Below are 24,315 nucleotides of genomic sequence, written 5' to 3' on the forward strand. Positions count from 1 at the left end.
GCAGGGCTATGGATCATCTGTGCTACTGAGTAGCACAGACGACCCCCCTCCCCTAAGTGGAGCATGTTGTGGAGACACAGAGGTGTCCTGGCTCCTCCTGCAGCATTCAGACTCTCAGCCCAACGGTTGCCAAAGGCTTTATTCCAGAATTCACTGCAATGCCCCCAAATCAGACTCCAGGTGCCTCCAAGAAACCCCCAAGCAGCTGCATCTAGCAACCACAATGGCACCTGAGCTGTCCCAAACAATTGAAGAGCCTTGTGGCACTTCAAAGGCCATAAGCTTCCATGGGCTCAAGCCCATTTTGCCAGATGCATCCAATGCCCACATTCAAACACAGTTTTTCTTTCCTACTGGCCCTAAATATGACCTGAAAGGTTGTGATGGGTGGAGGTTTTCTTAAATTTCATTTCGGTTTCTTCACCATTCATCCATTGGGCTGAAGTTTTAGTGCAATGTACTTAGTGCAATGTAGTGAATCAATATCATTTGTGTACTCAGGGAAAAGGAGTCACAGAGGTGTTTTTCCCCCCAATTTTGGGTTCTCTGGTCCGTGGAGTGAAACTGGTCTGATAGCTTTTTATTCCATGAAGATGAACCTCACAGCAGTGAATGCACAATAATGCATTATACAGGCACAAATGGACACAAGAGAGGTTTAGCTGAATCAGACTTTGGACTGAGCCTCAGTTGGCTTCACTAGGCTACACTCCCAGGCTTTGCGTCCAGCTCCCAGGCCAGCCTCCTGTTAGAAAAAAGTTGTCTTCCTTCCAAGTGGCTAACAAGCTGCTTCGAATATGTGACATGTTTATTAACAGATGCAAAAGTGACCATAGATGACTCCTTAGGCTGGTTACTACTGGAATGTCATCCTCACCCTCATCCTCCATGACTTTTAAATGAAGCCAGACACAGAAGGGCCTCTTTGTCCCATCTTCCACCCACCGTGGCAATTTGCTGAGCTCCTGCTGGCTCTAGACAGAACTTTGCATGCTCCAGTCCAGGTTTTGCAACAGTCGCAATATTTTGGCAGGATATTGTCTTAGGAGGTGGTACGAGTGGGGTGGGATTCCCTCCTGCCGCAGTTTGCACACTCCATGCCTTTGCAAAGCTGGATGGGTTACGTTTGTAGGCAGGAGGAGGAGAGCAGTGATACAGGGGAAGCCGTCCGGGCGAAGAGGGGCTGGAGTCTGCCGCATCAAAAACAGGAACTTATTAATGTGCAAATTGCTTAGATATGATCACATTCTTCTTTTGCTCAGCATATCCAGAGAGCCGTGTGGGATACAAACGAGCCCAGGCAATCTTCGCAAGCAGGAATTCGGCTCGGTGGAGGAGACGGAATCGCTTCCCTCTGTGAAATTTGGAAAACTATTTGGTGCCTGTCTTTGGAAGAAGAAAGGATTTGGGGTTGTTGTTGTTTTAAAAAATCCAAACTGAAGGTACAAAAACTGGCAGAGGGAAAAACTTGTGCGGGGAAACTTTTTTCCCTGGTGGAATGGATGATTGCGATGAGTGCTGAAATTGGAGTCTAACCAGAGTAGCGGAGAGAGTTTCTTCAGGCAGCAGCAAGCAACTGACAGCTCAGAGGTAAGGATTTCGCAACGCATGCTTGTTTGGAAGGGGCTGTGGCAAGGGCTGATTTGCTGGGCATGTCAGGTTGCTTGAGAACAGCACACCTAATGTAATGTGGTGGATCACACTTTTTGGCATTGCTGGGGAACTTCCAGAGAACAGAACCTGGAGGGCTTTCACTCTCAAACCAGGGACAGGGTTTTCCTGGCCTGACTCTGGTTCAGTGTTAGGAAATGGTTTGGGAATATGGATCATGTTCCTAGGTGATGGATCAAGGGAACCATCTCAGGACAACTGTGTATACATCCCCACTCACCATGCCCCCCTCCGCCTCTTTCCCCCTTTTCTTCCTAATGTAACACTAATGTCTCAACAAATGAAACTGATCTGTAGAAAATTTAACTTTGAAAAAAAAATTGCACATAGTTTTGTAAACTAAGAAATCTTTAATAAAAATATGTTTTCATCACCATCATCATCATCAATAGGGGCTAGGGCTCCCTGCTGCATTTGCTTTCTTTGCTATAGTCCTTCCTGACCAGTCCTTTCCTAAGGAGGCATTCAGCCTGGCAGTCTTCTACATAATGCCCCATGATGCCTGGTTCCAGGAGGACAACCAGATGGGCAACTGTGGTGGCGATTACACATTGCATTGCATCTGATTAAATCCTCTTTGTTGACCCCAAAGCCTGGGCTGACACTCCAGAAAGGTGTTTTAAATTTATCCAAATTGAAGAGCAGAAACTGGAATCCTAAACATGCTTACATGGGAGTAAACCTTATTGAGCGGGAATTAACTCTGAGCTAACATGCTATATGGTTGTGCTGAAAGGGTTGTCATCAAAGTATGGAGATCAACAGTAGGTTTTTTTAGAGCTTAAGATGGTCTGTTAGAGCCATTGTTTCCTGTGGTGTACACCCACACCCACACACCATTCGCTCCGCTGCAGTGTCTGATTAAGCTGGCCACACTGCATGATCAGCAATTCTAGCAAGGTAGGCATATTCCAAATGAGCAACAACAGTCCTGCTGTCATCTACCACCTTCAACCATCTTAGTTTGGAGGACCATCATTTTTAGATGGCATGGCCATCTAAGACCTGTGATGTACAAGTGTTTCTTTTGTCCCTGGGATATACATCCTTTTTTTTTTTAATGCATTTATATCCTATATTTTCCTCCAAGGAGCTCAAGGTGGCCTGTATGATTCTGTCAGTGTTTGAAAAAAGCAAAGGTCCTGACTTCCTTTGTCTCCTCAGCCTGGTCCTCAGACCCTTGTCGGCATAAGAGTCCAAGAGAAGAGTATACTTGCATTGACCACTCTGTATATACAGGTACAATTAGGTGAAAGCTTGCATGAGTCATTGTAGGCCACTGATTCATGTTGACTAAGTTCTTTTGGCATTAAAGAAACAGCGGCCAATTTTTAGCCACGACAGATTCTACCCCTCCTCATTTAATCCCCACAACAACCCTGTGAGGTAGGCTAGGCTGAGAGAGGCAGTGACTGGCCCAAAGTCACCCTGTGAGCTTCACGGCCAAGAGGTGATTTCAACCCTGCTCTCACCCAGGTCCTGGTCAGACACACCATTATGCCACACTGGCTCTCTGGTTGAACAGATTTTAAGATAAGCACATCATTGGCCACAAAGCCTCTCAGATTCTCAAAATAACAATCCTCTGACATGGATCCTTTGGGCAGCAGTTTCCTGTGTGGCTCAATGATTTGCTGCTCTTCTGGGCTGTGCAGGAGGCACTCCTTTGGAACCAGAGCTGGAGGAAGAAGGCACCTGGCTTCAAGGACCAGCACAGCCTATCCCCTGAGGGAGATCCAGCAGATCCCTCCTGTTGGGTGAGGATGATGAGTGAGGACAGAATCCAACCCTGCAGCAAGTTCCTCCATGCCCGAAAGAACCGCACCTTGGAATCTGGGGGCGTCTGGCAAAGTCCCAGCAGGAAGCATGATCCCCCAGGGATTCTCCATCTGCCTGGAATGAGGCAGGGCTGTTACTGCACTTGGGGTTCAGGGCGGGGTCCATAAGAAACAGGGAATGCTGAATGCCAAAGAAGAAGAAAAACAAACAGAGAAAAAGGACTGGAGGCTGGTGATGACCGTCTTCTTGCAGGAAAGAAATGCACCCAGGAGTTTTTGTTTTGTTCCAAAAGCAATGCCTCCCTGAGAAATAACGGGAAGCTGTAAAATCTGGGCACAATTATGTTATGTTAAAGGAGGCGAGTTTGTCAACAGCCCGTTTCCTTCCTTTGCTGACCCTTTGGCAGCACCCTTCCTCAGGACTCTTCGCCCAAACAAGATCAAGCACAAGTGAGCCTCAGAAGTGGGATGAACTGAAAACCCTCAGCCAGTGAGAACATCCACACCTCTTCACTCCAACCCCAAAAGAGCTAACCTTTTGAAGTCCACACCAGCTGATCTCACCATGATGGTTACACTCTGCCTCGACAGTCAAGGCAGCAATGCTTCTGAATGCCAGTTTTGGGAAACTGCAGGAGAGGAGAGGGCTCTTGCTCTTGGGTAATGCTTCCAGGCTTCTCATAGGCATCTTGTTGGCCACTATGAGAACCAAATGTTTCACTAGACAGGCCATTGGCCTGATCCAGCAGGCTCTTCTTACGTTCTTAATGCCAAGAGGCATTGTGTGAGTCGTTGGCGATGAGCTTTAGAAAAGCTTCAAGGTGTCATTGTTTACTGCCATTGGCATGAATATCATGGCTCCATTTCCTTTGGCTACTGTATAAAGCCTGATGGCTTTGCTAGTGTACTTGTTCCCATGCTGGGCTTCCATGCAATGCATACTGTAGGCCAATGGACTGGTGAGGAAGCAGGGAAAGCAAGAATAAGAACATCAGAAGGGCTTGCTGGATCAGGCTAATGGGCTATCCAGTCCAGCATCCTGTTTTCACAGTGGCCACACAGGGAACAAGACCACTTTCCCCTCCTGTGGTTTCCAGCAACTAGTATTCAGAAGCATTCTGAGTTCAGAAGTATTCAGGCTAGTAGTCACTGTTAGCTTTAACCTCCTCCACCAGTTTTTTCGAAATCTCTTTTAAAGCCATTTAGGTTGGTGGCCCCCACTGCCTGCTGTGGGAGCGAGTTACGTAGTTTAAGTATGCCCTGAGTGAAGGAGAACTTCCTCCTGAATCTTCCAACATTGCTTCGTTGGATGTTCATGAGTTCTAGTGTTATGAGAGAGGGAGAAAGGCTTTCTCCATGCCATGCATAATTTTACAAACTAAAACAGAACCTCTAGTGTGATGGGAGCTTTTGCAAGGGATGCACGGGCAAGAGAAGGTAATTGAGGCTTCTGAGGCTGCCAGAACGAGGCTTTCTGAGGGCAGCAGGGGGAGGGAGAGGAGGGGGTTGCAGGTTAGCAGAGCCCACCTGAGTACTGAGCAGGAGCCAGGGTTGGGCAGGAGGACACAGATCTTGAGGAGGCTCCTGCAAACTTCAGTGGTCTTCTTCCATGGCTTCCTTGCCCTTCAGTTTATATTTCAGGATTAGAGAAACTCCTATCAAAACCAAATGTTGACCTTCTGGTTAGGAAACACAACAGAGCCCAGCCTGTTTTTATGGCTTGGAGGATTAAGCAAAACAAAGTGCATTTTCAGCATCATGTGGGGATAGAGCAGCAACGGCCCCCCTCTCCCCCCCTGCCCTCCACATGGATTTTTCTCTGCTTTCGGTGACCTTGTGCACCACGGGAGGCGAGAGATGGTAGTTCTGTCCTGTGCGGCTCTCTCCCTGCTCAGCGTGCCAAGCAGGATGTTGACCCCCAGAGCAGGCAGGAAATGATGATGGCCCAGAGGGGTGGGAAGGGGTCAGGCAGAGGGTCACTGCCAGGGAATGCCTCCATGAAGGTGGGAGAGGGCAAACGGATCTGTGTTTCCTTCTTAGATCTTAGAATTGTAGAGCTGGAAGGGAGTACGAGGGACATCTAGCCCAACTCCCTGTAATTTAGGAATTTTTTGCCCAACGTGGGGCTCAAACCCCTAACCCTGAGATTAAGAGTGTTGTACTCTACTGAATGAGCTAATCATCCATATCTTGCAAACTCGAGCAGGGGTGGGCGGGCCAGAGAACCAGCCCTTGCTCGAGTCAGCTTTCCAGCCACACCTTTTGCCTTGGACTTTTTCTTCCCCCAATCCTGGTATGGTGGTGATGGTAAAGCACTCTGCACATGCTCAGGTGAATCTTCTGCTTTGTTATTGCTTCACATGTAGCAGGATGGAAAGGGGCTCCAGGGCCACAGTCGAGTGTCCTGGGTAGTAGTTATCACAGGCTATGCGAGTTTGCTTCAGGGCTTACAAGGGCCAGCTATATTGGCATGCCCTGCCCCCCTCCCACCGCAATTGTTGTGGAGTGAGAGATGCCTAAGTGTCAGGATTGCCACCAGCCATCCAACCTGCTTCTGTCTTCCCTCCACTCCTATGCATGCTGCCACCAGGAGTGGGAACTGCACTTCAATAGATGCTGGTAGGGCTGGCAAAGGAGTCCTGCTGGTCTCAAGACCCCTTGCAAGCCAGCCAGCCAGCCTTTGACTGGTCTGTGTGAACCATACCAGCGAAGAGACTCTCTGAGTCGTCCCTCTTAGGGGGAAGAGCACAGCAAAGTGGAGATCACAGGATGTAAACAGGGGATGAATCACCCTGTGAAGCTGGCGTAATCCTTGTTTGGCTTGCAGGAATTTATTAAAATCTCTATTTATGAAGGAGATTTATTTATTGATGCTGAGGACACGGTTGTTTTGGCTGGAGGAGGTTCACGCGTCTGCACCAAATCAACTTTCTAGGCAATGAGGCCTGCAGGAGTTAAGCACCTCAGTTGTGGAGCCAAATGGAAACTTAACGGGTTGGGAGGATTCATCGGCCCACAGTTGTAACTGCTAAGGAATCTGACAGGACAGGCCCCCATCACTGATGTACAATGTGACATTATGCATTGCAGCAGCCCCCGGGTTGCTTTGGAATGGGCTTTGGGGCCAGGGCTCCTAAAACCACTTGTCACTTAAGTAAACTATGAGGTGTCAACCCATCGCAAGAGTGACCCCAGGGAGCATCTTTTATGGATGGGAACAGCGGAAACTCAAGAGCTTTGGAAGCCCAGCCTGACAGATAGAAGTCAGTATCTGGGCTTGTATGGAGGCAATGAAACCTCCCTCCCCAACTCTCTCTTAAACTGTGGAACTCATTCCCACAGGAGGCAGTGATGGCCACTGACTTGGATGGCTTTGAAAGAGGATTAAACAAATTCATTGAAGTGAGGACTGTTGATGGCTACTACCCATGATGACTGTGCTCTGTCTCCAAAGTTGGAGAAAGTAATGCTTCTGAATACCAGTTGTTAAAAACCACAGAAGGGAGAGAGTACTCTTATGCTCAGATCCTGCTTGCTGGTTTCTGACAGGCATCTGGTTGGCCACTGTAGGAACAGGATGCTGGCCTAGATGTCCACCCCCACCTTTGTCTGATCCAGCAGGATCTTATGTTCTTATGCGTTCTCTGGCCCTCCCCTGCACTCTTCGTTACAGGCAATAGGAGCCTCTCCTTCCTTGTTCCTCTACTGCTGTTTCTCTCATCTGCAGGCCCATTGAGTCAGGCCAGCTGTTATTGGGGGAACTTGTTGCTAGTTCCCAGGACTATAGTAGGCTAAGATCTGCGTGCTGCTGTTGTGCCATGTGTGTCCATCTGGGCTGTCAGGTGGGCTTTGGATTCTCTATCACAAAGTGGAAAGTGGTGCAACTTTCTCCAGGTTCAAAGGCAGTATAGACGTAAGAAGAGTCCTGGTTAATCAGAACAAAGGTGCACCTAGCATCTATTTTCTTATACCAGAACAGATCATTAAAGTCAGTCTGTGAGCACTTAGAAAAACATGCTGTGATTACTAAAATTCAGCATAGGTTTATCAAAAACAAGTCATGCCAGATGAACCTCATTTCTTTTTTTGATACAGTTACAAGTTTTGTGGATCAGGGGAATGCTGTAGACATAGTGTATCTTGATTTCAGTAAGACCTTTGACAAAATCCCCCATGATATTCTTGTGGAGAAGCTGGTAAAATATGGGCTGGACAAGGTAACCTTTAGGTGGATTTGTATCTAGCTGACTGACTGAACCCCAAAAGGGCTCATTAATGGTTCCTCATCATCTTGTAAAAAAGTGACAAATGGAATCCTGCAGCATTGTGTCCTGGGCCCGTTGTTGTTCAGTGCCTTTATAAGCGACTTGGATGAAGGAATTGAGGGGATGCTCATCAAACTGACAGATGACACCAAACTGGGAGGGGTAGCTGCTAATGATGCAGGAGACAGAATTGGGGTTCAAGATGACCTTAACAGATTGGAGATTGGAGAACTGGGCCAAAGCTTACAAAATGAATTTCAATAGAGGTAAATGTAAGGTTCTGCACTTAGACAAGAATAAAAAGCTTCACAAACATAAGATGTAGGAAACCTGGCTTGTTAGTAGAATATATGAAAAGTATCTAAAGGTCTTAGTAGACCACAAGTTTAACATGAATCAACTGTGTGATACAGCAGTGAAAGAGGCTAGTGCTATTCTAGGCTGAATCATCAGAAGTATAGTATTGAGATCAAGGCAGGAGTACCTGGAGGCTTTTCTCCTGCTGGGTGAGCTCTGCTCCTACCTCCAGTCCCCATTTGGACAGGCAGTTTTTGCACCTAACATTTCATTGCAAAGCCCACTTTGGAGTTTTGCTTTTTTTCAAGCACCTTAAACATGATCTGCATTCCCCCCCCCCCCACATACCAAAACAGTTTTATACTTTTGGCTTCATGGAGATGGGGGAGTTGGCTTTGTGATATGACACAAGAGCACAATTTGCTGGAAAAACAACAACAGAACAGTAGCCTCTACCTTGAACTCGAACAAAGCTGAAGATTCAGGACTGGAAGGACTTCTTCATGCAGTACAGTGTTAAAATAGGGGGTTTGCTCCTACATGATGCAGTGATGGTGACCACCACCATCTAACAGGGAGTTAGACAAATTCACAGAGGGTAAGGCTATCAGTAGCTACTAGTCATTGCAACAGGTGTATGGTTCTAAATCTAGAACTACAGTGGTACCTCAGGTTACATATGCTTCAGGTTACAGACTCTGCTAACCCAGAAATAGTACCTCGGGTTAAGAACTTGGCTTCAGGGTGAGAACAGAAATTGTGCTCCGGCGGCGTGGCAGCAGCAGGAGGCCACATTAGTTAAAGTGGTGCGTCAGGTTAAGAACAGTTTCAGGTTAAGAACGGACCTCTGGAATGAATTAAGTACTTAACCTGGGGTACCACTGTAAAAGTAAAAATGACAATTGCTGCTGTGGGGCGGTGGTGGAATGGCCACCTACCCTGCTTGGTGACTTCCCAGAGGCACCCTCTTCCCTGTTGACAGGATCGTGAAGCAGGAAGGCCTTGCCATTGCTCCCTGATCTCGTTCTTCAGCTGCAGCCAAAGGAAACACCCACCTGCTGGCAGGGATGAGCCCGTTTCGTCTGCTCTTGGTTTTTGGCTGCTGCATTGCATCCTGATGGATGGCAGCACAACTCCCCCGAGGCAGAGGTAGGCGGTCCTGAACGTGTGCCAGGGAATCCCTCCAAACTTGCAGAATTAATGGGAAGCAAGATCTCTGGCAGGTGAAGGAAAACCAGGGTGCTCAAGGCGCAAGAAGGAGAAGAAAGGTGGCAGCCTGCTGGCATGCACTGCCATGTTACTCACCAGCAAAACCTGGCAGAGAATGCGGGGAGCAGGGGGCGGTAGTTTTATAGACCGTGAAACAGATAAAGACCCATGTGATGGTGTGATATATCCTCTGCAAAGGGTGCTAAATTTAGGTCTGGGCTGAAGGGTGGCAACACTGGTGCCCCAAGACCAAGAAATGTCCCACAACTCAGCTCAACAGCTCCACCATCCTCACTCTTCAAGTGGCAGCCAAAAAGGTTGGCTGCAGCATGAGCACATTCTCATTTTGCAGACCACACCGCTCTTCCTGGTGAAGGCAATGGGAGATCCCTGGGACACACACATAACACTGAAGAGACATTGGTTTACTAGATAGATGATAGAGATAGATAGATGATAGATAGATAGATATAGATAGATAGATGATAGATAGATAGATAGATAGATGATAGATAGATATAGATAGATGATAGATAGATCGATAGATAATCTACCTATCTTCCTATACACATAAAAAGGTATAATGTCATCATGCTGGTGTGGCCACCAATAGGAGCCAGAGGTGGTGTAGCGGTTAGTGTGTTGGTCTAGGACCTGGGAGGCCAGGGTTCAAATCACCATTGAGCCATGGAGCTCACTGGGTGATCTTGGGCCAGTCACTGTCTCTTAGCCTAACCTACCTCACAGGTTTGTTGTGAGGATAAAATAGGAAGAACTAGGTTTGCCACCTTGGGCTCCTTTGAGGAAAGGTGGGATATAAACACAAGAAATAAATGCAATAAATAATAAACTGCAGCATGAGAATGGTGAGCCCATTTAATGTGCCTGCAGCGAGGTTCGGTGGAGAGTGAAGAGGCCATTCACTCAATGACGCACCTGCCCTTGCTATGCTAAAGGAACCTGCAGTGAGGTTTAATGGAGGGAGGGCTTCATCCACATAGCTAGCTGCTCTGTGAAATGCCCCTCCCCTGGCTCACTTAAAAAGGAGTGACTGGGGTGAGCTGGGAGGGACAGGGTCTAAGGAGTGGGGAGGTGTAAAAGGAGAGGTGTTTGGTCCGATGTGGGGGAAAGGGGGTTGCCAAAGGAGTAGGTGAAGTTGGTGAATGGAGCAAGTAGGGTCAGAGCCCCTAGTATTTGCTATACAGTATCATAGAAATGTAGAGTTGGATGGGTCCCCCAAGGGTCATCAAGTCCATCCCCCTTCAGCCCAAGAATCACAGACAGACAGAACCAACCTGATTAAAAACTTCAAAGGAAGAAGAGTCTACCACCTTCCAATGGGGTCTGTACCACGATTGCATAGCTTACTATCAAAAAGTTCTTCTGATTATATATCACACACACACATCTAAGACCGCTTTCGTAAAAGTTTATTGTTTTAACTCTAAAAAGTTCAACTAACCCCCCCCCCCCCCAATAATCCACTATGCAAATCCCAAAGTTGCACTTTGCAGAAGACTTAAAAAAGACTGGCCATAATTTGAGGGCTTAGTAATTGAAATAGTTTTCCCCTGATGCCGAAAGGATATTATTAAAGTTGCTTGGAAACATCCCTGTGGAGCCTAGCCCAGGAAGAGAAAAAGTCACATCCCTTATATTGCGCACAGAAACAAACTGGAAGCCAGAAAAGATGTTTCAGCACTGGCAGAATCTGGCCAGCTGGCCAGCATCTGTTAATAACCAAGACCAGTTGCAGTTTCCCAACCTTTTATTCATAGGCTTCCCTACAAATACTGCATAATCTAATCTGGGTTTAGTAAAGTGTGGATAACTGTAGTGATCCTGCTTTTTTCCATGGGTCAAATGAAATCAGTAAGAAGCACTTCAAGCCACAATTGTCACTTGAGCCTCCACTGATGGAGGCAGCAATGCTTCCGAAGACCAGCTGCTGGAAACCACAGGAGGGGACAGGGCTCTTGTCCTCGAATCCTGTTTGCAGGTTTCCCACAAGCGTATGGTTGGCCACTGTGAGAACAGAAGGCAGCACTAGATGGGCCATTGGCCTCATCCAGCAGCCTCTTCTCATGTTCTTATGGACAAAGACTGACCAGGCTTTGATAGGTGAGCCAGCATGGTCAACAGGAAATTCTCCAAGGGCTTTCAGAACACCATCAACCTCTGAAGGTTACTCTGTGAGTCCAAATTCCTTGAGGTAGTGATGAAGGCCCTGTTGACACCTCCACCCAACATGGACCACCAGCTCCTCACCCAAGCCACACTGTCAGACTGTATGGGTCACCTGTTGCCACATGTGCCATACTGTGAGAGACCCCAGGTTGCCAAGGCAGTCTTGAGATCCTGAATTGCCCCAACAAGAGGACCTCCGGCAGTGCTGAAGTTCTAAAGAATGAAAGAAATGGAGACCCATGACACCAGGTCTAAAATCATCGCTAGGAAGGAGGGTGGAACATGGACAGAACTCCTAATTTGTGCTGTGATGTCAAATGCCTGGTGCAAACCTGAAAGAGCGTCTCCACCCCCATCGTTCTGAGGTCCAGTGCCGAGGGCCTTCTGGCGGTTCCCTCGTTGTGAGAAGCCAAGTTACAGGAAACCAGGCAGAGGGCCTTCTCGGTAGTGGCACCCACCCTGTGGAATGCCCTCCCACCAGATGTCAAAGAGAAAAACAACTACCAGACTTTTAGAAGACATCTGAAGGCAGCCCTGTTTAGGGAAGCTTTTAATCTTTAATAGACTATTGTATTTTAATATTGTGTTGGAAGCCGCCCAGAGTGGCCAGATGGTTGGGGTATAAATAATAATAATATATTATTATTATTATTATTATTATTATTATTATTATTATTATTATTATTATTATGTACTCACTTTCAATTTTGTATTCTGTATGCTTTTATAATAGTCACTTTGAGATATTTTATCTAGTAAGTGATGGAACACTACTCCTGCTACTACCAAATGAGTTTTACCTAGAATCATAGAACTGCAGAGTTGAAAGGGATCCCAAGGGTCATCTAGTCTAACCCCCTGCGATGCAGGAATCACAGCTTTTCCTTTCGCTTCTGTGGCCTAAATTTCTGTTTTTGATCACATGGTCTGTACATTCTGAATGCTCTGCTCACACATTAGACAACACCCACACCATACACACAGAGCACACTTATGTCACACACTGGCACTCCCAGTGTAGACAAAGCAGCATTTTCCATACATACACACAATTAACAAAATTGCCTTGTAGGGTGAGGGACGGGCACAATTTTTGATTTCTCTTAGTTTCTACCCCCCCCCCCAATCTTACGTTCTCAAAATTTCTACATCATTTTGCAATTTCTTAAACAAAGACATCTTTGTGAAAATGCACATGCATTTTAGTGCAAATTTCTCCCAATACAACACAGTTTTGTTTGCAACTTTGCAAGTCATTTTCATAAGTATATGCATTTGTATACACACTTTACACCAGCATATACATTTTTGAACACCTTAGGTGGCTGGAGGATGGCATTGCAAAATTTGGAGAAGGGCAAATTTGGCTGTGTTTCAGTCCGGGAATTATTTTGAAAAGAGCAAATCAGAAAGGTTAAATGCAAACTGAATCAGATTTCTCCTCCATCCCTAGCTGGGGTGTCCAGATTCAAGACAGCCAATGACGGTGAATGCCAGAAGATTTCAGAGCAGGAAAAAAAAAACCCTTCTTCACATGGTGCACAGTTAAACTATGGAATTTGATCCTGCTGGATACAGTGATGGCTACACAGATTCCTGGAGGATAAGGCTGTTGATGCCTATATTCTGTCTCCGCTCTTAGAGGAAGTATGTCTCTGACTTCCAGTTGCTGAGCAGCAGAAATAGGGATTCCCATAGACTTCTGGTTGGCCACTGTCTAAACAGAATGCTGGACTAAATGGGCCCCCTTTGTATGGATCCAGGAGGGCTCTTAGGATCACATTCAACAGAGACTCCCTGCACATTCAACAGTGGTTTGGGGTTTAACGGAGGATCCTTTCAGCAGAATGGATTCCTCAAAGGCTGTTTCTCATTCTCAACTACTTGGGAAACAGTTTTGGGTGCTCCTAGTCCCCCTCTCCCCCACCCTTACTAAAGATGAAACCATGCTTGGTCAGAGAAGCTTAAAAGGTGATGCCAAGTGCATCAGACAGACTTCCAAGTCAAGAGGCAGGCAGGATTTACACAAGCAGCTAATTGTTTATTTGAAATCGACGTGCACGTGCGCAGGCATACACACACGAACGACGCAGACAAGTTTAATGATACAGTGTCCCTCGTAAGTGCAAACACATGCTTGACACCAAGATAATCTGGCAGCCTTGGCAACGACCTGAAGAGTGACGGCAGAAGCGTGGAGAGAAGGTTCGGCTCCATCTGTTTGGCTCAAGGGCTTGAACTGCAGTTGCTCCATCTCTCAGCCAAGGCCAACAATGACCTGGCTCCTTAGGCCCGCAATTAGCTATGCCACTACCAAACTCGACTCGGAGCATAAGAACGTAAGAACACCAGAAGAGCCTGCTGGGTCGGGGCAATAGTTCATCTAGTCCAGCATCCTTTTCTCACAGGGGCCGACCAGACGCCTGTGGGAAATCCCAAAGCAAGATTCAAGCACAAGAGCCCTTTCCCTTGCTGTGAAATACTTGCAGCTGGCATTCAGAAGCAGAGCACAGCCATATGGGCTAGTAGCCACTGATAGCCCTGTACTCCAGGAATTTGCCCAGTCCTCTTTTAAAGGTTTGAGGCCATCACTACCTTCTGTGGAAGCTTGTTCCATGGTTTAATTCTGTGCTGCGTAAAGAAGGTATTTCCTTGGATGTGTCCTAAGTTTAAGGCATCCTTGGATGTGTCCTGAATCTTCCAACATTCAGCTTCATTGGATGTCTATGAGTTCTAGACAGGGAGAAAACCTTTTCTCTTTTCACGTTCTCCATTTATTAACTCCTATCATGTCACCTCTTCCTTGCCTTTTCTCTAAACTGAAAAGTCCTAAATGCTGCAACCATTCCTTATAGGGGAGTCGCTCCATCCCATTGGTTCCCCTTTCCTGGACCTTTCCCAGCTGTGCAATATCCTTTTTGAGACGAGGCATCCATAACTGTACACAGTATTCCAAATACGGCCACACCCTAGAATTGCGTAACGGCATTATGATACTGGCAGCTTTATTTTCAATTCCATTCCTAGTGATCCCTAGCGTGGAATTTGCCCTTTCCGTGGCATGTGTGGTGCTGTTCAAGCCTGTGGTCTGTGTAATGCTGAGAAGAGTCTTTCAGCTCCTTTCTCCTCCTCTTCGCTGGAGTCCTGCCACAGTGGTCTTACAAGCAGGAGAGGCGCCCACAGATGTGTTCTGAATTATGGGCCTTTCCAGCTTTAGCAGAGGTGGGAGGTTCCACAGAATGATAAAGGAAGTGGCTCAACCTGTATATAAATACTACATCCCATTTGTTACTTGACCTCTGCTCCTTGTTTTGTCTGCTGCATGCAGCACCTGACTGTCACAACCTTAAGTGGTAGCAGATCTGGAAACTGTCACAGTCTTGACTGTTTTCAGAAAGGCAAAATGTTAGAAGGTGCTTGCTGGGAGCCTTCTAGGGATCTAGAGCAGTTGAGAAGGAAGGCTGTGAAATGAAAGCTTGGAGAGCCAGTGGGGAGTAGTGGTTAGAGTGCCAGAGTAGGAGACCAGGGTTCCAGTTCCCACTCAGCCATGAAGCTCACTGGGTGTGACCTAACCTACTTCACAGGGTTGTTGTGGGCATTAAATGAGGAGGGGGAGGACCATGTTTGCCACCTTGAGCTCCTTGGATGAAAGGGAGGGATGTAAATGCAATAAACCGGCTAACTAACCAGCTTCCTTTCTCCCTTCCTTCCAGTGTCTTGGTGCAAGCAGACGACTCAAGTCGCCCCAAGCTCATCCTCGCTGTCTGTGCCCAATGGGACTGCCGCCTCTCGCCTCTCAGGCTCCTTATGGGGTTGGAAACAGAATCATGTTATCTGCAACCTAATGCTTTCGGGGTCAAGACCTTGGTTCGTGAAGATGGTCTTTTACTGGGCGTTGTGTACAGACTCGTGGTTCTGATCAAGTCCCGAACACGTTAGGAAAAAGCTTCACACACCGCGACCCAGTTGTGGGCCGGAGTCCTTCCAGTCACTCTGCCTTCGAGGGTCTGAGCTGCTGGGAAGTTACTATGCAGCTTGGACTGTGCACAGTGGTGGTTTTTCTGAGCTTGGCGGATCTTGCAGACAGCAGCAGCAGCAGCAGCAGCAGCAGCAAAGCACTGAAGGGCAAGAGGCAAAGACGAAGTATGTATGAAAGCCCTTTGAAATGGCAAGTTGCAGACCTGCGTCATTGACCTATTCTTCTTGCATTGCGTTTTGAGGCAACGTAGCGCTTGGGGCTGACAGGAATTCTCTAGGAGGGTGATCTGGCCTTGATTTGATGAAGATGGCTCTGCTCTGCCTCCACAGTTGGAGGCAGCAATGCTTTTAAATGCTATTTGCTGGGAAACGCAGGAGAGGAGAGGGCTCTTGTGCTTAAATCCTGCTTGCAGGCTTCCCATTGGTTGGCCACTGTGAGAAGAGGATGCTAAACTAAACTAAACTAAACTAAAAACTGAAAACTCAACTCAACTAAACTAATGGGCCCTTGGCCTGATCCAGCAGGCTCTTCTTAGCTTCTTTATAAAAAAATAGCAGCCCCTCCTCTACCTGCCAGACTCAAGCCAAGCTCCCCTCTCCTAGATCCTTTTGGGATGGGAAGGTGGCCTTAATATTGATGTGAGAAATGCTGTGTTTCCTAGATTCAGGAAACTGCATGCTGTGTGGTTGAAAGGTGCCTTAGTTGGAGAGTGGTTCTTATGGAACAAAGGAAACTGAGCTTCTAGACACCTTCCTATCCATTTGCGTAGAGTGTGGGGTGTCATAGAATCCTAGGATTGTAAAGTTGGAAGGGACCCCAAGGCTCATCTAGTCCAGCATCTGTAGCATCTCCAGAAGCTTTCATGGCCTTTCATTCTGGACTCCATATTTCCACATTCTGGCTATCTGACATATCTGCTACCAAGAGTTTTTGGCAAACCCTTATTCTGCTCCCTGAGTGACAGCTCTCAGAGTTCCCAAGGAAGAGGGATTGACTGTTAAATCATTCTGTGAGAGGGACAGGGGTATCTCAACAACTCTCAGCACCCTTAACTACAGTGCCCAGGATTCCTTAGGGAAGCTGTGACTGTTTAAAGTAGCACCATAGTGTTTTAAATGCATGGTGTGAATGTGGTTTTAAAGAATGTCTCACTTTTATGCTGCCAGAAGTGTCATTTCAATAACCATATTGCAATATACCTTCTGCCAGAATAGATATGGGAGATGTGTGTGTATATTTATTTGCAGATAAAACTACATGTAACATTAACTGCATGGTTTGCCCTGAAGGGGGTGGGGGGGGGGTTGTCAAGGGGCTAGCATGGAGAAGGGATGTACATCAGTCAGGACTGGCAGGCAGCAGCAGGTGGGGTGGGGTGGGGGGCTTAACTTCTTGGGGTCTGCTGCATTCCAGATCCACACTGGGTCCCTATGTGTGCCATTTACAAAGAGTAGGGGAGCAAATGGGAGCCCACCTGCCCTGTCCCTGTAAACAGTAGAGAAGTCACTGTGCCAAAACAACAGCAGTCATCTCTGTGGACTCTGGAGGATGTGAGAGGGAAACAGAGGTGCAATTCCTGCATTGCAGGAGCTTGGACTAGATGACCCCCAGGGCCCTTTCCAACTCTACAATTGGAAGAGGACCTTAAGGTCCATGAATAACTATAGTTCAGAGGTCCCAGACACTAAGGAAGTCAGACTATCCTCCACCAGGGCCAGGGCCTTTTCAGTGATGGCTCCGACCTGGTGGAATGCTCTGTCCCATGAGACTAGGGCCCTTTAGGATTTAACCTCCTTCCGTCAGGCCTGTAAGACAGAGCTATTCCACCTTTAATTTGAATTCAGCCTGATCTTTTATTTCCCTTCTCTTCCCTCCCCCTTCCCTTTTATAAAGATTACCCGCTCTGAGACCCCACAGCTAATTCTCCCCTGGCCTCCTCGCTGGCCCAAGTAGGACTAATTCAGCCAGCTAGCGCCGGTGACTATCTAATGCTTATTAGATGGATTTCCCCCAAATTGATTTCTGAACTTTGAATTTTATTGTAATTCATGTTTTTATACTGTATTTTATGCTGCTTCTACAATTAAGTGTTTTAAATTTGTTGTTAGCCACCCTGAGCCCGGTTTTCTGAACCAGGAAGGGCGGGGTTTAATAAAAAAATATTATTATTATTATTACAATTTGAAGTGGTCATGAAACTGTGCCTGAGACACAAGTGTGTTAAGCGGGACTTAAATTCAATCTTCCAATATATTAAGGTGGAAAAAAACTGATATCCCAGTGGTCCATGGTGGTTGGAGTGGACTCACTTCGGAGAAGGAATCGGCTCCCAGTTTCTCAAGGCAGGCTCTGCTTCTAACAGCTTCCCTCTGCAAATCCAGTTGGGGCTGAGTTGACAAATTGGTCCTGCTGCTTCTCTCCCAATCTCGCAGCCTTTGCAGCCTCTGCCTATCTCCCCACCACCGAGAAGCCGGGCCTTTGACTCTCAGGAATGTCAGAGCACTTGCTTTGCAGGAAGAATAAATAATGTGTTTAAAATAAAGTCAAAAAAGATGTAGACTTGCTATAAACAAAAGCCAATGCTTGCATAATTAACCAGTATAAATATAAATAACCTGTGACGATTTGTTTAAAAACCTGGCTGAGTTGTCCATGATAATTGATACCAGAAAGCAGCACAGACATAAAAGGGGATGTTTTTGTTGGCCTGAGCCAAGGAGGGCCCAGGAGGAGTGAGTCTCTGTCCTCTCCGGATCTGGACTTCTGCTTCCATCCAAGCGAGTTCAGAGAGGGAAGCCTCCCTGGAGGAGAGCAGAGCAGAGACAAGGCTGTGGGAGCCTCGACTTTTCCTTGTAGGTTCTGCTGGGGCAAACCTTTACTCTTCTCAAAACCTTGTGTGAATTTAAGTGAGGGAAGGAAGCGATTCCAAAGCATTCTTGGGAGCTGAGTCTGTTTAGCCTGGAGAAGGGAAGGCTGAGAGCTAATAGAATAGCCATCTTCAAAGATCTGGTGGGCTGTCACATGGAAGATGGAGCAAGCTTGCTTTCTGCTGCTCCAGAGGGAGAAAGACCTGAACCAATGGATTCAAATGACAAGGAGATTCTGCCTAAACATTAGGAAGAACTTTCTTATGGTAAGAGCGGTGGAACGGACCACCTCAGAGGTGGTGGACTGTCCTTCCTTGGAGGTTTTTAAGCAGAGGTTGGATGGTCATCTGTCAGGGATTTATTTATTTTTTTTGTGATTCCTGCATTGCAGAGGGTTGGGCAAGCTGACACTTGGGGTACCTTCCAGCTCCCCAATTCTATTATTCTATGATTCGGCAAAGCTTCTTCTGGATCAGGCCATAGTCTGCCTGGCACGTGCAGTTTAAATCTTGAATGGTCCAGACCCACAGCCATACATGGACAGATGTGTCATTTCCCTTCCCCTCTAAGGCAGACTTCTGCTCTGCCTGGGAGACTGGCCTCTGCGCCCAACCACAAAGTGCTTTAATGGCAAGGTACAAGAAGCTGGTCCTCCATCTCTAGCTGTTGTTGACAATGGTGAAAATATCGACTTCAGAAGCCATTCCCAAGAAACTTAAGCAAACCAGTCCCAGGGTCCTGTGGTGACACCCCATATCCCTGAGATGCCAGGAGATTCTGACAGCAAGAAATCATAGAATTGTAGACTTGGAAGAGATCCCAAGGGTCATCTAGTGCAACCCCATGCAATGCAGAAATCACAGCTCAAGAATCCCTGACAGATGGCCACCCAACCCCTGCTTAAAGACCTCTAAGGAAGGAGCGTTCACCACCTTCTGAGGATGTCCGTTCCACTGTCAAACAGCTCTTACCCTCAGAAAGTTCTTCCTAAGGTTTAGGCAGAATCTATTATTGTTGTTTTAGTTGCTTTATTGCTTCAACTTGCCCATTGTGCATTCTGTGAACATCTCCAGCTTCTCAAGGGCCTAGCTAGCAGTGATGGGCAACCACATGCCAAAGGGTGTTTGGGAGATGCTTTGGGTCTCTGCTCCCAACTCCTGGGACCTCCTGCTTGCACTGAGCTATGACCCTCCATAGAAGCAGGCAGGTGATCTTGCTCTACGGTGCTCACTTCTCTCTCCCTCCTTCCAGTCAGTACTGAGATGACTCAAGGCTGTGCGAAGGGATGTGACCTGTGCTCTGAGTTCAACGGGTGCCTCAAATGCTCCCCCAAACTCTTCATCCTTCTGGAGAGGAACGACATTCGCCAAATTGGCATCTGCCTGCCCTCTTGCCCACCGGGCTACTTCGATGTGCGGAATCCAGACATGAACAAGTGCATGAGTGAGTCTTTGGGATGGGGGTTGGGGGGGATAGGGTGGGAGGAGGGAACAGCCTAGCATTATTTTCTTGTGAAATTCAGCTATATTTGAATGTCATTTCCCACCACATAATGGCGTCTTGGTAATATTCTGTGTGATTTCTGATTTTTGAACAACTGATCCGTAATCTGAGGTGTGAGCCAGCCATCTAAACTCCTATAAGGAAGGTTCTTAACTTAGGAAATGCAGTTTCACCTAAGGCAAATGTCTTTGGCACTCCATTGGAATGAAAAATACCATGGGTTTCCAAGAGCTCATTTCAGTGCATACATCAGCGGAATGGATGAAGAAAGTCCTCTGCCCCCATAGCCAGTGGTTGTCATGTTGGACTAGGACCTGGGAGACCAGGGTTTGAATCCCCATTCAGCCATGAAGCTCACTTAAACCAGTCATTGTCTCTCAGCCTAACCTACCTCACCAGGTTGAGAGGGAGAACTATGTAGGCCACCTTGAGCTCCATGGAGCAAAGGATGGGCTATAAATGCAATCAATCAATAAAGTGTAGATGGGATACCAGAGCACTCCTTGGTTCCTCAAGAACAGCTCTGTAAGCTATAAGCTTGGTTGCATTCCTGTGGAAGGGGACAGTGCGGCAGAAGGAAGCATGCCTCCTTTGATGCCAGGGCTGGATGACTGTGCACAGAAAGATCCCTTAGAAAGTATGGACAAAGAGGAGAAAGCATGCAGAGCACCACACCTGCAGGGAGGTGAAGTCAGGGCTGATCCAATACCTTTGGCTGCCTGATGTGGGAGAGCAAATGGGACCCCACTCACCAAGTCAAAAGGCACAGCGCCCAAGGCTGGTCGGGAAACCTTGGCACCTGAGGCAGGTAACCCCACAAGCAGGACCACTCCCTGGGAGAAAAAATATAGCAGCAACTCCACTTTGCTGCCCTTTCATGCTACTGTATGCCTGTAGGAAACCTGCAATCAGGATTCGAGCAGAGCAACTCTCCTCTCCTGTGGTTTCAAAAGCATTGCTGCCTCTGACAGTGCCACTCATAAGCCTTTCCTCGATCATTTGCCTAATCCTCTTCTAAAGCCATCCAGCTGGAAGGTCATCACAGCATCCTGTAGGAGCAAGTTACGTAGTTGAACTATGTGCTCTGTAGAGGACTTCCTTTTAGCCGTCCCGAATTTTAGACAGACAGGTGGGGACTGACCAAGGCCATGTTCAGTTCTCAAGGCAGAGAATGGACACTTCACTTTCCTCTTAGCAAGCCCCTGATCGATGAGGGCCCAACACACTGGCAGGGCACAAACTGTTTCCTGTGTGTTGTTTTCTTTTAGTGGCAGGTGCCAATTCCATCTTACTTCAGTGCCAGCTCTGTTGCCATCCCCACCCCACCCCCCGCCAACCACATGGGACCTCTTGGCCACCTAATTTGGGATCCACTCGCAGGGGGACTGTTGGGTGGGAGGGAGATTTCCATTTGAGGCGGTAATTCTAGCTGGTCATTTTTCTTTCTCTCCCACGGGACACAGAATGCAAAATCGACAACTGTGAGGACTGTTTCAGCCGAAACTTTTGCACAAAGTGCAAGGAAGGCCTGTACTTGCACAAAGGAAGATGTTACGCCACCTGCCCTGAGGGTTATTCTGCTGCCAACGGCACCATGGAATGCAGCAGTCCTGGTGAGCATGACAGTCAAGAGGGGTGGTGGTGCTGGAGGAGGTCTGCTTGCCTGCCCTGCCCAGGGCAGCCAGTAGCTCAGGCCCAGGGGGCCCTGGAGGTTCCAGAGCAAGAGGGGACTTTGGTTAGAGGCCACCATGTTCCCCAGGATTATTCAGCCTTTGCTGTATTCACTGAAGCACCTTGATGTATATTTTGGTTTCCATGGAAACAGGGGCAAAAAAAAATCCCCCAAGGTCTATGACTCTGTGACAAACAGACCCCTCTCTCTCTCTCCCCACCCCCCTGCTTTTTTATAGCACAATGTGAAATGAGCGAATGGGGTCCATGGGGCCCTTGCTCCAAGAAAAAGAAGCTCTGCGGCTTCCGGAGAGGCAACGAGGAGCGCTCTCGAAAGGTCCTTCAGGCGCCCTCCTTGGGGGACGTGTCTGTGTGCCCAGCCACCACCGAGCTCCGGAGATGCACAGTGGTGAAGAACCCGTGCCCAGAAGGTGAATGGATTATGAGTTCCACTTAGCCCCTTTGCTTGGTTGGCATAAGCACAGGGCAAAGAATGACAGAGACGGTAGCTTTATTTCCTGAAATGTAAGCGTTCTCTTCATCAGGCTAGCTGGCAAATCCAATGGAGGCTCTGCTGGACTTTCGTTGCTGCATTTTGGACCGGCTGAATTTTCCATGCCCTTTTCAGAGTCAGCAGTTCTCCAGTTCCGATGCAGTTCAGATTTGCATAAGCAACACACGGCTAGGGATGTATCTCACAGGGGCAGGTGGTGCTCAAGCTGAAAACCGGCCAGCTAAGTCAAAAGGAACAACTGCGCTCTTGTTGCCTCATTTTTCAACATTGTTGTCTTGGGTGTGCAGGGAGGAAGAATGTGGGCTGTGACCCTTTAGCCCCGTTTTCAAAATGTATCAGGCTATCTGTTGATTTGTGGTGCTGTTTGCCTTGGATAAGACTACATTTCCTGTGAAAAGACAGGTTTGCATTGTGTGCAATTCCATCCCATGAGGCACTCTTGCTTCACACCTAGAATAAAAATACTGTAACGTGGACCAAGGCATATTATTATTATTATTATTATTATTATTATTATTATTATTATTATTATTAAAATTTATATACTGCCCTATACCTGTACGTCTCAGGGTGGTTCACAAGATAAAATTACAATATAGAAACACAAAATGCATAATCAAAACAGAAACAGCCAATCAACCCCCTCAAAACACAAAAAGTCAAAAACCATTTTAATTAAAATAAAATAAAAAGCAGTTTAAAAGAATGTAAACCGTACTCTCTGCTGGGCAGCAGCAGCAGTCCTTTTGTAGTCTATCAGGCCAAGCCCTGGGCCTGGTGGAGAGAGACAGAAGCAGGACTCTCAGCATGTTCAGCAGAACCTTCTCATCCCCCATTCCCTTCCTGCCTGTCCTCCAGGCTGACTTTCCCTCACCAACAACTGAGTGTCTGCAACATCACAACTCACCCAAGGCCATTGCAGGAGCCTGTACTCCCTATGTCTATCTCAAAAGCTAGGTGAAAAGCCACCCTCTGCCTTTGCATCCAGGGGAAGGGCCATAGCTCAGTAGCAGAGCATCTGGTTTGGATGCAGAAGGTCCCAGGTTCATTCCCTGACAGCACCTCCAGGTACAGAGGGCAGAGAACACAGCCTGAAATTCTGGAGAAGCCAATGCCAGTCAGTGTAGACGATAGTGAGATGGACAAGTGATCTGACTTGGTATAAGGCAGCTTCCTGTGTTAATTGATCTGGGGGGGAATAAGCTTTTTTTGCCCCTCAGAGACAACATTATAGTTTGAAGAAGGAGGGCGATCTCTCTCTGTTGAGAAGGCCCAGAGGTAGGAAACCTGCTCTGTGCGCAGGTCTAACCTGCAGCATTTCTACATGGGGCTGTGAAAAGCTTCTGCCTGAGATCCTGGAGAGTCGTTGCTGTGACTCAAGAGTAGATAAGGTTGAGCTAGGTGGACCCATGGCCAGTCCCCATATAAGACAGCTTCCCATGTACAGGTAGCACGTGGTGTTGACTGTTTATGTGCCGTTTCAGAGTGTCTAATGTCCTCTTGCTGCACAGCAGAAGCAGGTTAGGGGACAACCTCCTCTCAACTAGCAGGCAATCTGTTCCTCTGTCTCACTCTTGGCCTTTTGCTTGTTTGCAGGATGGAAAAAGAAAAAGGAAGAGCAAGGAAAGCGAGACAACGCGAATGAGGACAGAAGCCGGAAAGATGCCAAGGACGGCCGTGTCAGGAGAAGGAAAGGCCAGCCCAGGGGAACAGTTGTGCCTGTGACCTCTGCTCCGTAGCTGTCCCTCCACAGCTGTGCGATGACAAACCTCCATTGCTGCTATGTATATGAAAGCTTTATTGAACCAAAACACTGCACCACGATGACGTAAGACATGGCTGGACAGACGGAAGGATCCTTCTACGGGCAAAACGTACAAAAATGCAGACCCACCTATATCCGGCGTAGTGTATCAGAAACATGGGAATTCCTCGTGGTTCCTTAGCAAGGGGACTGTCTCAACAAGGTGCTCTTGAACAGAGTGCCCAGGACTTGATGTTGGGAAGATGAGAGGGAAGAAGGCATGTGCTTTAAGTAGGGCCACTGAGCAAACATCTCCAGCTGGAGTCACTATGGACAGACGGCATGAGAGGAGACAGTTCCCAATGCCAAGGACAAGACTGGAATGAGTTTGCTCAAAATCTGGAAATGCACAAAAGCTGCTTTCAAGTCCTCTCCATTGTGTTTCAACCTGTATCACTGAGAATATGTGTTGCATATCTGTGATGAACGTCCAGGGGTGTTTGCCCTGATACTGCTTCAAAATTTCAGATTAAAAAACCCAAAAAATAGTCCCATTCTTATGTCTGCAGATCATCTTCAAAGTAGTATCTCCGAAATGAGTATTCTCATCCTTCAGGGTACATAAAAGGT

General features: G+C 47.4%; 2 protein-coding genes across 4 annotated transcripts in view; both read left to right on the plus strand.

Annotated features, from left to right (window-relative positions):
* The window catches only part of AIRIM (AFG2 interacting ribosome maturation factor), a 98,965-nt gene that overhangs the window by 54,732 nt on the left and 19,918 nt on the right, over positions 1–24,315 (plus strand). The gene's annotated exons all lie outside the window — the stretch shown is intronic.
* Positions 867–24,233, plus strand: RSPO1 (R-spondin 1). Of its 3 annotated transcripts, none has more exons than XM_083452979.1 (6): positions 867–1,590; positions 15,121–15,550; positions 19,505–19,696; positions 21,220–21,369; positions 21,667–21,858; positions 23,538–24,233. In XM_083452979.1, the coding sequence occupies exons 2-6, from the start codon at positions 15,436–15,438 to the stop codon at positions 23,678–23,680; spliced, it is 792 nt and encodes a 263-aa protein (XP_083309105.1). In that variant the 5' UTR covers positions 867–1,590; positions 15,121–15,435; the 3' UTR covers positions 23,681–24,233. The 3 variants fall into 3 exon arrangements, with proteins under 3 accessions (XP_083309105.1, XP_083309106.1, XP_083309107.1); XM_083452980.1 differs by lacking the exon at positions 867–1,590 and adding an exon at positions 2,856–2,910; XM_083452981.1 differs by lacking the exon at positions 867–1,590 and having other exon boundaries at positions 15,428–15,579; positions 19,509–19,696.

The sequence above is a fragment of the Podarcis tiliguerta genome, assembly GCF_965153285.1.
Source record: "Podarcis tiliguerta genome assembly, chromosome: 8".
Classification (NCBI taxonomy): Eukaryota; Metazoa; Chordata; class Lepidosauria; order Squamata; family Lacertidae; genus Podarcis; species Podarcis tiliguerta.

What these genes read in the sequence shown, in the direction of transcription:
- RSPO1 (XM_083452979.1), top strand. Translation starts at nt 15,436, where the DNA reads ATGCAGCTTGGACTGTGCACAGTGGTGGTTTTTCTGAGCTTGGCGGAT. An exon ending in AGACATGAACAAGTGCATGA is followed by an intron (nt 19,697 to 21,219) that starts GTGAGTCTTTGG and finishes CACGGGACACAG; the next exon opens with AATGCAAAATCGACAACTGT. An exon ending in CATGGAATGCAGCAGTCCTG is followed by an intron (nt 21,370 to 21,666) that starts GTGAGCATGACA and finishes GCTTTTTTATAG; the next exon opens with CACAATGTGAAATGAGCGAA.